General features: G+C 47.3%; 2 protein-coding genes across 2 annotated transcripts in view; both read left to right on the top strand.

The window, feature by feature from the left end:
• The window catches only part of NUCB2 (nucleobindin 2), a 202,963-nt gene that overhangs the window by 65,196 nt on the left and 122,604 nt on the right, over nucleotides 1-15,163 (top strand). The gene's annotated exons all lie outside the window — the stretch shown is intronic.
• LOC141111809 (hemicentin-1-like) overlaps nucleotides 9,655-15,163 on the top strand; it is an 89,168-nt gene continuing 83,659 nt past the window's right edge. The window contains exon 1 of the mRNA XM_073603952.1: nucleotides 9,655-9,827. Within this exon, the coding sequence (XP_073460053.1) occupies nucleotides 9,776-9,827 (52 nt within the window). The 5' untranslated portion in view covers nucleotides 9,655-9,775. The remainder of the gene's footprint in view (nucleotides 9,828-15,163) is intronic.

The raw sequence follows: 15,163 nt of genomic DNA, 5'->3' as shown, positions 1-15,163 counted from the left end.
TGGTATCTCTCCCTGCATGCAGTGTCATTATCTGATAGTTTCATACACTGAACAGCTCTGGCAATTCTCACCATCTCCTGAATGTGAAACTCCCCCTCTCTCCTATCACTGCCAACCAATGCTGCCAATCAGTGCCAATCAATGCTGCCAATCAGTGCCAACCAATGCTGCCAATCAGTGCCAACCAATGCTGCCAATCAGTGCCAACCAGTACTGCCTATCCATGCCAGTGCTGCTTATCAGTGCCAACCAATTCTGCCTTTCAGTGCCAACCAGTGCAAACCAGTGCTGCCTATCAGTGCAAATCAGTGCTGATTATTAGTGCCGACCAATGCTGTCTATTAGTGCCAGTGTTGCTTATCAGTGCCAGTGCCAACCAATGCTGCCTATCAGTGCCAGTGCTGCTTATCAGTGCCAACCAATGCTGCCTATCCGTGCCAACCAGTGCTGCCTATCTGTGCCAGAGCTGCTTATCAGTGCCAACCAATTCTGCCTATCAGTGCCAACCAATGCTGCTTATCAGTGCCAACCAATGCTGCCTATCAGTGGCAATCAGTCCCAGTCAGTGCACCCTATCAGTGCCAACCAATGCTGTAAATCAGTGCCAACCATTGCTGTCAATCAGTGCCAACAAATGCTGCCTATCAGTGCAGCGAATCAGAGCCTATCAGTGCCCATAAGTGCTACCAATCAGTGCCAATCAGTGCTGACAATAAGCGCCCATCAGTGCCGCCCATCAGTGCCACCTATCAGTGCTGCCTATCATTGCCACCTATCAGTGCACATCAGTGCTACCAATCAGTGCAGCCTATTAGTGCCCATCAGTGCTGCCTATCAGTGCCCATCAGTGCTGCCTTAGCAGGGATGGTGGAAACCCCTCTACAGATAATTGCAAAACAAATTACCTTCAAGTGCAACAACTTTTTAGTTGGGAGGTTCACACCATTATAGGACTTTGGAATTTTTATTTTTTAGAGTGTTACACCTGATTGTATATGTTTTAGTTACGGTTATAATGTGAATTATTGCACTTTAAGTTAATTTCCCACCACCCCTGCTAAGTCCATGTCTTTATGGACCTTGTTTGTGCACTGGTGGGCAGTCATGTTGGAACAGGAAGGGGAGATCCCCAAACTGTTCCCACAAAGTTGGGAGCATGAAATTGTCCAAAATGTCTTGGTATGCTGACGCCTTAAGAGTTCACTTCACTGGAACTAAGGGGCCAAGCCCAACCCCTGAAAAACACCCCCACACCATAATCCCCCCTCCCCCCCACCATAATCCCCCCTCCACCAAATGATTTGGACCAGTGCACAAAGCAAGATCTGTAAAGACACGGATGAGCGAGTTTGGGGTAGAGGAACTTGACTGGCCTGCACAGAGTCCTGACCTCAAAAAATGCCCTTCTGGAAGAATGGTCAAACATTCCCATAGACACCCTCCTAAACCTTGTGGACGGCCTTCCCAGAAGAGTTGAAGCTGTTATAGCTGCAAAGGGCGGAGCCAACTCAATATTGAACCCTACAGACTAAGACTGGGATGTCATTAAAGGTCATGTGTTTGAATATATATATATATATACACACACACACACACGTATGTGTGCTTGAGCTTTCGGTGCACACCCTAATGTAATAGGCTGCGCACGCCTATGCTGACAAGGCTGCAATGATGGACACTGACAAGGCTGCAATGATGAACACTGACAAGGATGCAATGATGAACACTGACAAGGATGCAATGATGAACACTGACAAGGATGCAATGATGAACACTGACAAGGATGCAATGATGAACACTGACAAGGATGCAATGATGAACACTGACAAGGATGCAATGATGGACACTGACAAGGATGCAATGATGGACACTGACAAGGATGCAATGATGAACACTGACAAGGATGCAATGATGAACACTGACAAGGATGCAATAATGGAAACTGACAGGACACTTAAAATTCCCTCCTAAACTTGGGGCGCGTGTTATACGCTGATAAATACGGGTAATTTGAAAATGGGTAACAGGTGTGTGCTTCTGCCTCTGGGAATTCCCCTCAGGAGGGGGTCAATAAGCCGTCTATGGCGGCCCTTCTGTGGCCACCTCGGCGTTCTGGAAGGCTGGGCTGCCCTGGTTTCCTCTGTCGCCTCCGACGTAATAACGTGACGTGAGGGGTGACATGCATGCACGGTGACACGCATGAGTCGGTCATGCCGCGCTCAATGTCACCCCCCCATCCGACGGCCATCACAGAACGCCGCCGACACGGTATAAGCTCCCCACAGTGGTAGATGTTAATTTTGCAGGGGCTGAAAAAGGGGGGGATACATGACAATTAGAATATTGAAATCTGTCCTCTTGATGTATTTATAGAAAAAATGCATTGGGGCATTTCCATACATCAGTGCAATTTCAAGTGTAACAATGTATCACTCTTGATGTATAACCTTTCCTAGTCTAATTTGTCTCGCCTTGTATATACCAGAGCTCATATTTTAATACATTTTTTTATATATGTTTTGTGTCTAACCATCCTTTGAAATAATAAAAAATCTGTGAATTTTTTACAAAATATTTGACTCCTATTTGCTGCTAAAAAGCCCCGTGGGGAACTTTCCACTTTTTTCTTATCAAAGATTGTAATTGGGGTGTGCAGCCCTCTCAGACTCTCATATATGTGTCGCTCTATGATATAATTAAACTCACTTGGTGCCTTATCTGCATTAAATCAGCCTCAGAACCTGTGTAATTCATAGGTGTCCTGGGTTAAAGGAATGACATGGCAACCCTATTGGTGAGTGGGCACTTGCCCATCTTAAAGACACTGCATGCAGACAATGTTGCCTTACCTGTGCCCACACCTGTAGAAACACTTACACCCTGCTGAGCAGTCACAGTACCCATCTTGCTTGCCAGGGTACTGCCAGCATTCTGTGTATTGCTCTTGTCTGCCGGGATATCTTTAAATACACTTTGCTTATCCTGCCAAACAGAACACCAAATCTAGATGAAGATACCGGACATGTCCATTGTGAGGACTTTCTCCTTTCTTCTTCATTTAGCAGTGACTCAGTGGCCACAGTTATACTGACTAAGGAGGAACTCTAACATTAACCCTAAAGTTAATAGCTCATATTATTGCCTGTTGTATTGCGTGTTTCCTGCCTGGGTTGTGATTTCAGAATTTTAGGGAAACCGACTTACCGTCATGAAGCCAGTTCTGTTCCCGTTCATGCCTGAGCTCATTGGCCATGTGTGTCCTCCTATTATACCTTTTGTGGCCTCGTGTTATACCTCATGTGGCCTCGTGTTATACCGCGTGTGTCCTCCTGTTATACCTCGTGTTATACCTCATGTGGCCTCGTATTATACCTTGTATGGCCTCGTGTTATACCGCGTGTGGCCTCCTGTTATACCTCGTGTTATACCTCGTGTGGCCTCATATTATACCTTGTGTGTCCTCGTGTTATACCGCGTGTGTCCTCCTGTTATACCTCGTGTGGCCTCGTATTATACCTTGTATGGCCTCGTGTTATACCGTGTGTGGCCTCCTGTTATACCTCGTGTTATACCTCGTGTGGCCTCATATTATACCTTGTGTGGCCTCGTGTTATACCGCGCGTGTCCTCCTGTTATACCGTGTGTGTCCTCCTGTTATACCGCGTGTGGCCTCGTGTTATACCTCGTGTGGCCTCGTGTTATACCTTGTGTTATACCTTGTGTCGCCTCATATTATACCTTGTGTGGCCTCGTGTTATACTGCGTGTGTCCTCCTGTTATTTCGCATGTGTCCTCCTGTTATAACGCGTGTGGCCCCGTATTATACCGCGCGTGGCCCCGTATTATACCGCGTGTGGCCTCGTGTTATACCTCATGTGGCCTTGTGTTATACCACGTGTGGCCTCGTATTATACCGCGTGTGGCCTCGTGTTATACCTCGTGTGGCCTCATATTATACCTTGTGTGGCCTCGTGTTATACCGCGTGTGTCCTCCTGTTATACCTCATGTGGCCTCGTGTTATACCTTGTGTGGCCTCATATTATACCTTGTGTGGCCTCGTGTTATACCGCGTGTGTCCTCCTGTTATACTGCGTGTGTCCTCCTGTTATACCGCGTGTGGCCTCATGTTATACCTCGTGTGGCCTCGTGTTATACCTTATGTTATACCTTGTGTGGCCTCATATTATACCTTGTGTGGCCTTGTGTTATACTGCGTGTGTCCTCCTGTTATATCGCGTGTGTCCTCCTGTTATACCGCGTGTGGCCCCGTATTATACCGCATGTGGCCTCGTGTTATACCTCGTGTGGCCTCGTGTTATACCACGTGTGGCCTCGTATTATACCGCGTGTGTCCTCCTGTTATACCTCATGTGGCCTCGTATTATACCTTGCTTGGCCTCATGTTATACGTCGTGTGGCCTTGTATTATACCACGTGTGTCCTCCTGTTATACATCGTGTGGCCTCATGTTATACCACACGTGGCCTCATATTATACCGAGTGTGGCCTCGTATTATACCACGTGTGGCCTCGTGTTATACCACGTGTGGCCTCGTGTTATACCGCGTGTGGCCTCATATTATACCGCGTGTGTCCTCCTGTTATACCTCGTGTGGCCTCGTATTATACCTTGTTTGGCCTCGTGTTATACCGTGTGTGGCCTCATGTTATACCTCGTGTGGCCTCGTATTATACCTTGTGTGGCCTCGTATTATACCGCGTGTGTCCTCCTGTTATACCTCGTGTGGCCTCCTGTTATACCGCATGTGGCCTCGTGTTATACCTCGTGTGGCCTTGTATTATACCGTGTGTGGCCTCGTGTTAAACCTTGTGTGTCCTCCTGTTTTACCGCGTGTGTCGTCATATTATACTGCGTGTGTCCTCCTGTTATACCTCGTGTGGCCTCGTATTATACCTTGTTTGGCCTCGTGTTATACCGTGTGTGGCCTCGTGTTATACCGTGTGTGGCCTCATGTTATACCTCGTGTGGCCTCGTATTATACCTTGTGTGGCCTCGTATTATACCGCGTGTGTCCTCCTGTTATACCTCGTGTGGCCTCATGTTATACCGCATGTGGCCTCGTGTTATACCTCGTGTGGCCTTGTATTATACCGTGTGTGGCCTCGTGTTAAACCTTGTGTGTCCTCCTGTTTTACCGCGTGTGTCGTCATATTATACTGCATGTGTCCTCCTGTTATACCTCGTGTGGCCTCGTATTATACCTTGTTTGGCCTCGTGTTATACCGTGTGTGGCCTCATGTTATACCTCGTGTGGCCTCGTATTATACCGCGTGTGTCCTCCTGTTATACCTCGTGTGGCCTCGTGTTATACCGCATGTGGCCTCGTGTTATACCTCGTGTGGCCTCGTATTATACCGCGTGTGGCCTCGTATTATACCATGTGTGGCCTCGTGTTATACCTCATGTGGCCTCGTATTATACCGCGTGTGGCCTCGTGTTATACCTCGTGTGGCCTTGTATTATACTGCTTGTGACCTCGTGTTATACAGCGTGTGACCTCTTATTATACTGCGTGTGTCCTCGTGTTATACCTCGTGTGGCCTCGTATTATACCTTGTATGGCCTCATGTTATACCGCGTGTAGCCTCGTGTTATACCGCGTGTGGCCTTGTGTTATACCACGTGTGTCCTCCCATTATACCGAGTGTGACCTTGTATTATAACGCGAGTGGCCTCTTATTATACTGCGCGTGTCCTCGTATTATACCGCGTGTGAGCTTGTGTTATACAGCATGTGGCCTCGTATTATACCGCGTGTGTCCTCCTGTTATACCTCATGTGGCCTTGTGTTATACCGCGTGTGGCCTCGTATTATACCTTGTATGGCCTCCTGTTATACCTCGTGTGGCCTCGTGTTATACCTCGTGTTATACTTCGTGTGGCCTCATATTATACCTTGTGTGGCCTTGTGTTATACCGCGTGTGTCCTCCTGTTATACCGCGTGTGTCCTCCTGTTATACCGCGTGTGTCCTCCTGTTATACCGCGTGTGGCCTCGTATTATATCGCGTGTGGCCTCGTGTTATACCTCGTGTGGCCTCGTGTTATACCTTGTGTTATACCTTGTGTGGCCTCATATTATACCTTGTGTGGCCTCGTGTTATACCGCGTGTGTCCTCCTGTTATACTGCGTGTGGCCTCGTATTATATCGCGTGTGGCCTCGTGTTATACCTCGTGTGGCCTCGTGTTATACCTTGTGTTATACCTTGTGTGGCCTCATATTATACCTTGTGTGGCCTCGTGTTATACTGCGTGTGTCCTCCTGTTATACCGCGTGTGGCCCCGTATTATACCGCGTGTGGCCTCGTGTTATACCTCGTGTGGCCTCGTGTTATACCACGTGTGGCCTCGTGTTATACCACGTGTGGCCTCGTATTATACCGCGTGTGTCCTCCTGTTATACCTCATGTGGCCTCGTATTATACCTTGCTTGGCCTCATGTTATACGTCGTGTGGCCTCGTATTATACCACGTGTGTCCTCCTGTTATACATCGTGTGGCCTCGTGTTATACCACACGTGGCCTCATATTATACAGAGTGTGGCCTCGTATTATACCACGTGTGGCCTCGTGTTATACCACGTGTGGCCTCGTGTTATACCGCGTGTGGCCTCATATTATACCGCATGTGTCCTCCTGTTATACCTTGTGTGGCCTCGTATTATATCTTGTTTGGCCTCGTGTTATACCTCGTGTGGCCTCATATTATACCTTGTGTGGCCTCGTATTATACCGCGTGTGTCCTCCTGTTATACCTCGTGTGGCCTCCTGTTATACCGCATGTGGCCTCGTGTTATACCTCGTGTGTCCTCCTGTTTTACCGCGTGTCGTCATATTATACCGCTTGTGGCCTCGTATTACACCGCGTGTGGCCTCGTATTACACCGCGTGTGGCCTCGCATTACACCGCGTGTGGCCTCGTATTATACCGCGTGTGGCCTCGTATTATACCGCGTGTGGCCTCGTATTATACCGCATGTGGCCTCGTATTACACCGCGTGTGGCCTTGTATTACACCGCGTGTGGCCTCGTATTACACCGCGTGTGGCCTCGTATTATACCGCGTGTGGCCTCGTATTATACCATGTGTGGCCTCATGTTATACCTCATGTGGCCTCGTATTATACCGCATGTGGCCTCGTATTATACCGCATGTGGCCTCGTATTATACCGCGTGTGGCCTCGTGTTATACCTCGTGTGGTCTTGTATTATACCGCTTGTGGCCTCGTGTTATACCGTGTGTGACCTCTTATTATACTGCGTGTGTCCTCGTATTATACCGCATGTGTCCTCCTGTTATACCTTGTGTGGCCTCGTATTATATCTTGTTTGGCCTCGTGTTATACCGTGTGTGGCCTCGTGTTATACCTCGTTTGGCCTCGTATTATACCTTGTGTGGCCTCGTATTATACCGCGTGTGTCCTGTTATACCTCGTGTGGCCTCCTGTTATACCGCATGTGGCCTCGTGTTATACCTCGTGCGTCCTCCTGTTTTACCGCGTGTCGTCATATTATACCGCGTGTGGCCTCGTATTACACCGCGTGTGGCCTCGTATTACACCGCGTGTGGCCTCGTATTATACCACGTGTGGCCTCGTATTATACCGCGTGTGGCCTCGTATTATACCATGTGTGGCCTCGTGTTATACCTCATGTGGCCTCGTATTATACCGCGTGTGGCCTCGTGTTATACCGCGTGTGGCCTCGTATTATACCGTGTGTGGCCTCGTGTTATACCTCGTGTGGTCTTGTATTATACCGCTTGTGGCCTCGTGTTATACCGTGTGTGACCTCTTATTATACTGCGTGTGTCCTCGTATTATACCGCGTGTGTCCTCGTATTATACCGCGTGTGGCCTCGTATTATAACACGTGTGGCCTCGTGTTATACCTCGTGTGGCCTTGTATTATACCACTTGTGGCCTCGTGTTATACCGCGTGTGGCCTCGTGTTATACCGCGTGTGGCCTCGTGTTATACCGCGTGTGGCCTCGTATTATACCGCGTGTGGTCTCGTATTATACCGCGTGTGGCCTCGTGTTATACCGCGTGTGGTCTCGTGTTATACCGCGTGTGGCCTCGTGTTATAACGCGTGTGGCCTCGTATTATACCGCGTGTGGCCTTGTATTGTACCGCGCGTGGCCTCGTATTATATCGCGTGTGGCCTCATGTTAAATTTAAATTGTGAAGTGCTGTGCAAACTGTTGGTGCCATATAATAATAATATATAAATTCTGTATAATAATAATAATATAACATTTGTACCCATTATTAGTATATACATGTTATCAGTGTCAGTATATATATATATGTAGAAATAACTCTCGGTGGAGCTGCTGGTTTAAAGCGGGCTGTTACCGTCACCTTTGTTACCTCAATTTCACCAGAACCGGGTCTAGGGTCCGTTGAGTTTAATCCCAGACAGTGTAGACACCAGACACTTGAGTATCTTTTCCAATGCTTTAATAAAGAGTAACTGAAGGAAGTAGCAGGAAAGAGGTAGAAGAAGAGTTGCAGGGAAGTTCAAATACCTTTTCTTGATGTAGCATTAGAAATTGGAATCTTGTAGACGAATGTACTTTCCTTTTAGAGTTGAATCTTTGCCCGCCCGGATAGGTTTCTCTCACTAACCTAGCAGCCGACACGTAGCACCAACAAAAGTCTCTGCCACAGACTTGAATGGAATAGAATCCCGTACGATCCTCTGCCACAGGATGTAATGGTTTACGGTGGATAGCAAACACAGCACTAGAACCTTTAAGCCGACCCGGCAGTACTATGCAGTAAGATTACTTCAAGATACGTCCTCCAACCGAGTCACCAGGCCCCTCTCCAGACCAGCACTCTGCATGATCCTTCCATGATGGGTCCTCCCCTGGGATCTTCTCAGTTGTCCAGCTTCTTCCTGCAGGACAGACAGCACAAGACTATTCCTTCCCCGCTGTGGTGGGCCCCAGACAGGCTTCTGGGCCCACCCACACGCCGCAGCAACGTGGGCCTCTTGATCAGGGGACCACGGGGTAGTACTCCTAACACATACCTGTCGACCAGGAGGGCCAGCAGGTGGAACGAAAAACGAACCCTGAAACATGTCGTCTGTCCCATAAATACCCTCTCCCAGAATGCAACTCGGAGGACCACCTCCACCAAGTTATCTCCGGGATAGAGGAGCACCCATACACTTCAACACGTTGCCTTTCCAACACCGACCCATGGTGACACCGACACCCACAGGCACAGTGTGAAACTACATGCAACACAGCCAAGCTGGAACAGAGGCAAATCTGACTATGTATGAACAGATAACCCACTAAATTTACCTATCAGCAGTAGATTGAAAATATACCAGCACTATATATATATGATCATATATGATCAGTGTCAGTATATATATATATATGATCAGTGTCAGTATGTGTATATATGATCAGTATATATATATAATCAGTGTCAGTATATATATATATATATATGATCAGTGTCAGTATATATATGATCAGTGTCAGTATATATATGATCAGTGTCAGTATATATATGATCAGTGTCAGTATATATATATATATGATCAGTGTCAGTATGCAGTACCTCTCTCTGTCCTCCAGGTGGAGTGCTCGGTCTCCTCTCTCCGGATGGTGGGGGTTATTCTCCAGGAAGTGAGATGTTACCGTACTTTAAAACAGAAAGTAATTTCTCTCCTGATGAGGAGTGCTCAGCCATGTTATTATAGGGTGGAACCTGAATTCTGGAGACGATGAGACCCCCAAATATCCTCTACATACTGCTCCCCCTCTTCACTGTCACAGGTAAGTCCCCTTGTACTGCGCTACACTGTGTGTGGGTGATATCAGTGTAGACGGTATCAGGAAGAAATGGGAATTATTTCAGAGAAATGTCTATATAAAGTCTCCGGGACATGAAACCCGACCACCATCTGTATGATGTCATCATTTCCCTTAGATTGTAAGCTTTCAGGATCAGAGCCCTCTGATTCCTCCTGTATTAAATTGTATTGTAACTGTACTGTCTGCTCTCATGTTGTACATCGCTGCGCAAATTGTTGGCGCTATATTATCCTGTATAATGATAATAATTTCCAGGAGTGACCCTCCCCCCATATTGTACTGTAATTTCACCTGTTATATGCATCCCGAACAATAATTCTCATCATCCTCATCCTGTACTGAGGGGTGAAGAGCGCCATTTACAGAACTGTCCATGATGAGGTCACTCAACCCCGAACACAATCACTATATGACCATCACCCATCCTCCAACCTTCCTTCCTAACACTAACCTAATCCCCCATACTAATCTAACCTCTGACCTTATCCCCAATACCAACCTAACCCCCAACCTAATCCCCAATACCAACCTAACCCCCAACCTAATCCCCCAATACCAACCTAACCCCCAACCTAATCGCCAATACCAACCTAACCCCCAACCTAATCCCCAATACCAACCTAACCCCCAACCTAATCCCCAATACTAACCTAACCCCCAACCTAATCTCCAATACCAACCTAACCCCCAACCTAATCGCCAATACCAACCTAACCCCCAACCTAATCCCCAATACCAACCTAACCCCCAACCTAATCCCCAATACCAACCTAATCCCCAATACCAACCTAACCCCCAACCTAATCCCCCAATACCCACCTAACCCCCAACCTAATCCCCAATACCAACCTAACCCCCAACCTAATCGCCAATACCAACCTAACCCCCAACCTAATCTCCAATACCAACCTAACCCCCAACCTAATCCCCAATACCAACCTAACCCCCAACCTAATCCCCAATACTAACCTAATCCCCAATACCAACCTAACCCCCAACCTAATCCCCAATACCAACCTAACCCCCAACCTAATCCCCCAATACCAACCAAATCCCCAATACCAACCTAATCCCCAATACCAACCTAACCCCCAACCTAATCCCCAATACCAACCTAATCCCCAATACCAACCTAATCCCCAACCTAATCCCCGATACTAATCCCCGATACTAACCTAACCCCTGATACTAACCTAACCCCCAACCTAATCACTGATACCAACCTAACCCCTGACCTAATCCCCAATACTAACCTAATCCCCGACCTAATCCCCAATACTAACCTAATCCCCGACCTAATCCCCGATACTAACCTAACCCCTGACCTAATCCCCAATACTAACCTAATCCCCGACCTAATCCCCGATACCAACCTAACCCCTGACCTAATCCCCAATACTAACCTAATCCCCGACCTAATCCCCAATACTAACCTAATCCCCGACCTAATCCCCGATACTAACCTAACCCCCAACCTAATCCCCAATACTAACCTAATCCCGACCTAATCTCTGATACTAACCTAATCCCCGACCTAATCCCCGATACCAACCTAATCCCCGACCTAATCCCCGATACTAACCTAACCCCCAACCTAATCCCCAATACTAACCTAATCCCCGACCTAATCCATGATACTAACCTAACCCCCGACCTAATCCCCGATGCTAACCTAATCCCTGTGAAAAAAAATGTAGCGCATATACTGTGCAAACCCACAAAAAGAGGGGAGTATTAATATATAATAACACCATCAATAACATAAATAACTCGTGAGTCTCTCAACATATATGAATGAAGTCCAAATAAGTGAACAACGTATAATTGAAAAATGTCCCACTGGTGAAGGTGAGTGAGTATATACAACGACTGATGTTCAAACACAGGCAAATCTTTCAATCCCCCAGGAGGAACACATCCATCGGCTGTATAAATCTTGATAAAAGTAGTGTATAGAAAACTCTTACCAGATGAATTGGACTCCCTTGTCAGCGACAGGGAATTACTAAGGCAGGGTGCCCCTCAGGGCCATGGGAAGGATATCCCGACTCTGGAACCTTCTGGGTCCGACTCTGCAATGATCTCCTGGGGCCGCCAGGTAGATTCTCACAAAGGATGGCCAAGGCACAGATCAGAGGGAACGTGACATCTCACATGAAGCTGAAGTGGAAACTGGATTTTCTCTCAGGTGGTATGTGGAGCAAAAATAAAAAGCCTCCACATAGTGCAGATAAAAAAAGATGGGTTTTTTATTGCTAAAAAGCCTGATTATAATAAAAGATGTGATCACAAACGATAAAAACAAAATGGGCAACAAGGAGGATGCTGAAAGCGACTGACGCGTTTCGACCAATCGGCCTTCTACTGGGGCATACATAGAGAGAAAATCCAGCTTCCACTTCAGCTTCATGTGAGATGTCACGTTCCCTCTGATCTGTGCCTTGGCCATCCTTTGTGAGAATCTACCTGGCGGCCCCAGGAGATCATTGCAGAGTCGGACCCAGAAGGTTCCAGAGTCGGGATATCCTTCCCATGGCCCTGAGGGGCACCCTGCCTTAGTAATTCCCTGTCGCTGACAAGGGAGTCCAGTTCATCTGGTAAGAGTTTTCTATACACTACTTTTATCAAGATTTATACAGCCGATGGATGTGTTCCTCCTGGGGGATTTAAATATTTGCCTGTGTTTGAACATCAGTCGTTGTATATACTCACTCACCTTCACCAGTGGGACATTTTTCAATTTTATGACGTTAACTTATTTGCACTTCATTCATTTATATTGAGAGACTCACGAGTTATTTATTTTATTGATGGTGTTATTATATATTAATACTCCCCTCTTTTTGTGGGTTTGCACAGTATATGCGCTACATTTTTTTCCACGGTATTTTCATGGTTGCTGTCACTCCGTATGTAGCTGCTCCATTTTTTTAGTATTTTCTTTTTAGCGCAGTGTATATTCACCATAACCTAATCCCTGACCTAATGCCCGATACTAACCTAACCCCTGACCTAATCCCCGATACTGACCTAATCCCTGATACTAACCTAACCCCCGACCTAATCCCCGATACTAACCTAACCCCCGACCTAATCCCTCATACTAACCTAACCCCTGATACTAACCTAACCCCCGACCTAATCCTCGATACTAACCTAATCCCTGATACTAACCTAACCCCCAACCTAATCCCCGATACTAACCTAACCCCCAACCTAATCACTGACACCAACCTAACCCCCGACCTAACCCCCGATACTAACCTAATCCCTGATACTAACCTAACCCCCGACCTAATCCCCGATACTAACCTAACCCCCAACCTAATCACTGACACCAACCTAACCCCCGACCTAACCCCCGATACTAACCTAATCCCCGACCTAATCCCCGATACTAACCTAATCCCTGATACTAACCTAACCCCCGACCTAATCCTCAATACTAACCTAACCCCCAACCTAATCACTGACACCGACCTAACCCCCGATACTAACCTAATCCCCGACCTAATCCCCGATACCAACCTAACCCCCAACCTAATCCCCAATACTAACCTAATCCCGACCTAATCTCTGATACTAACCTAATCCCGACCTAATCTCTGATACTAACCTAATCCCCGACCTAATCCCCGATACCAACCTAACCCCCGACCTAATCCCCGATACCAACCTAACCCCCCGACCTAATCCCCAATACTAACCTAATCCTGACCTAATCCCCAATACTAACCTAACCCCTGACCTAATCCCCGATACTAACCTAACCCCCGACCTATTCCCCAATGCTAACCTAACCCTCAACCTAATCCTTGATACTAACCTAACCCCTGACCTAATCCCTGATACTAACCCCTGACCTAATCCCCAATACTAACCTAATCCCAGATAATAACCTAACCCCCGACCTAATCTCCGATACTAACCTAACCTTCAACCTAATCCCCAATACTAACTTAACCCCCGACCTAATCCCTGATACTAACCTAACCCCCGACCTAATCCCCAATACTAACCTAACCCCCGACCTAATCCCCGATACTAACCTAACCCTCAACCTAATCCCCGATACTAACCTTACCCCCGACCTTATCCCCGATACTAACCTTACCCCCGACCTTATCCCCGATACTAACCTAACCCCTGACCTAATCCCGATACTAACCTAACCCTCAACCTAATCCCCGATACTAACCTAACCCTCGACCTAATCCCCGATACTAACCTTACCCTCGACCTTATCCCCGATACTAACCTAACCCTCGACCTAATCCCCGATACTAACCTTACCCTCGACCTTATCCCCGATACTAACCTAACCCCTGACCTAATCCCGATACTAACCTAACCCCCGACCTAATCCCCGATACTAACCTAACCCCCGACCTAATCCCCGATACTAACCTAACCCTCGACCTAATCCCCGATACTAACCTTACCCTCGACCTTATCCCCGATACTAACCTAACCCCTGACCTAATCCCGATACTAACCTAACCCTCAACCTAATCCCCGATACTAACCTAACCCCCGACCTAATCCCCGATACTAACCTAACCCTCGACCTAATCCCCGATACTGACCTAACCCCTGACCTAATCCCGATACTAACCTAACCCCCAACCTAATCCCCGATACTAACCTAACCTCTGACCTAATCCCCGATACTAACCTAACCCCCGACCTAATCCCCGATACTAACCTAACCCCTGACCTAACCCCCGATACTAACCTAACCCCTGAACTAATCCCCGATACTAACCTAATCTCCGACCTAACCCCCGATACTAACCTAACCCCCGACCTAATCCCCGATACTAACCCCTGACCTAATCCCCAAAGATTGGGATGCCATTAAAGGCAGGCGTCCCAATACTTTTGGTAATATAATGTATCAATTAATTCAGATCTATTCAAAGTTTGTCCAGTGTGCTCAAACAATGGAGTCCACACGAGCTGCTGTAACTAAATGTGATCCGTGAACCCACCACCTAGGTAAATCAAGCTGCTTACCACAAACGCCGACCCCAAATTATAGGAGATCTGGCATGGCACGGTATGGTAGTATAACAATGGATCATCCAATCAGAGGGTGTCAACAGTACTCCACATCAGAGTGGAACTATGGAATTCTCATCCTGTGGGTCTATAAGGCTCAATCAAGGAGAGAGAGACCTCAGCCACCAAACGCATCACTGGTAGTGCAGCTGTTCGACTGGATGCTGCAGTCCCCAGTAACCTTGGATGGGGAAACCCTTATAATTAAGGAACCCTGCTGGCATTTGGCTCTCATT

The sequence above is a fragment of the Aquarana catesbeiana genome, linkage group LG11 (assembly GCF_042186555.1).
Source record: "Aquarana catesbeiana isolate 2022-GZ linkage group LG11, ASM4218655v1, whole genome shotgun sequence".
Taxonomy (NCBI): Eukaryota; Metazoa; Chordata; class Amphibia; order Anura; family Ranidae; genus Aquarana; species Aquarana catesbeiana.
This window is presented reverse-complemented; position numbering and strand designations above follow the sequence as displayed.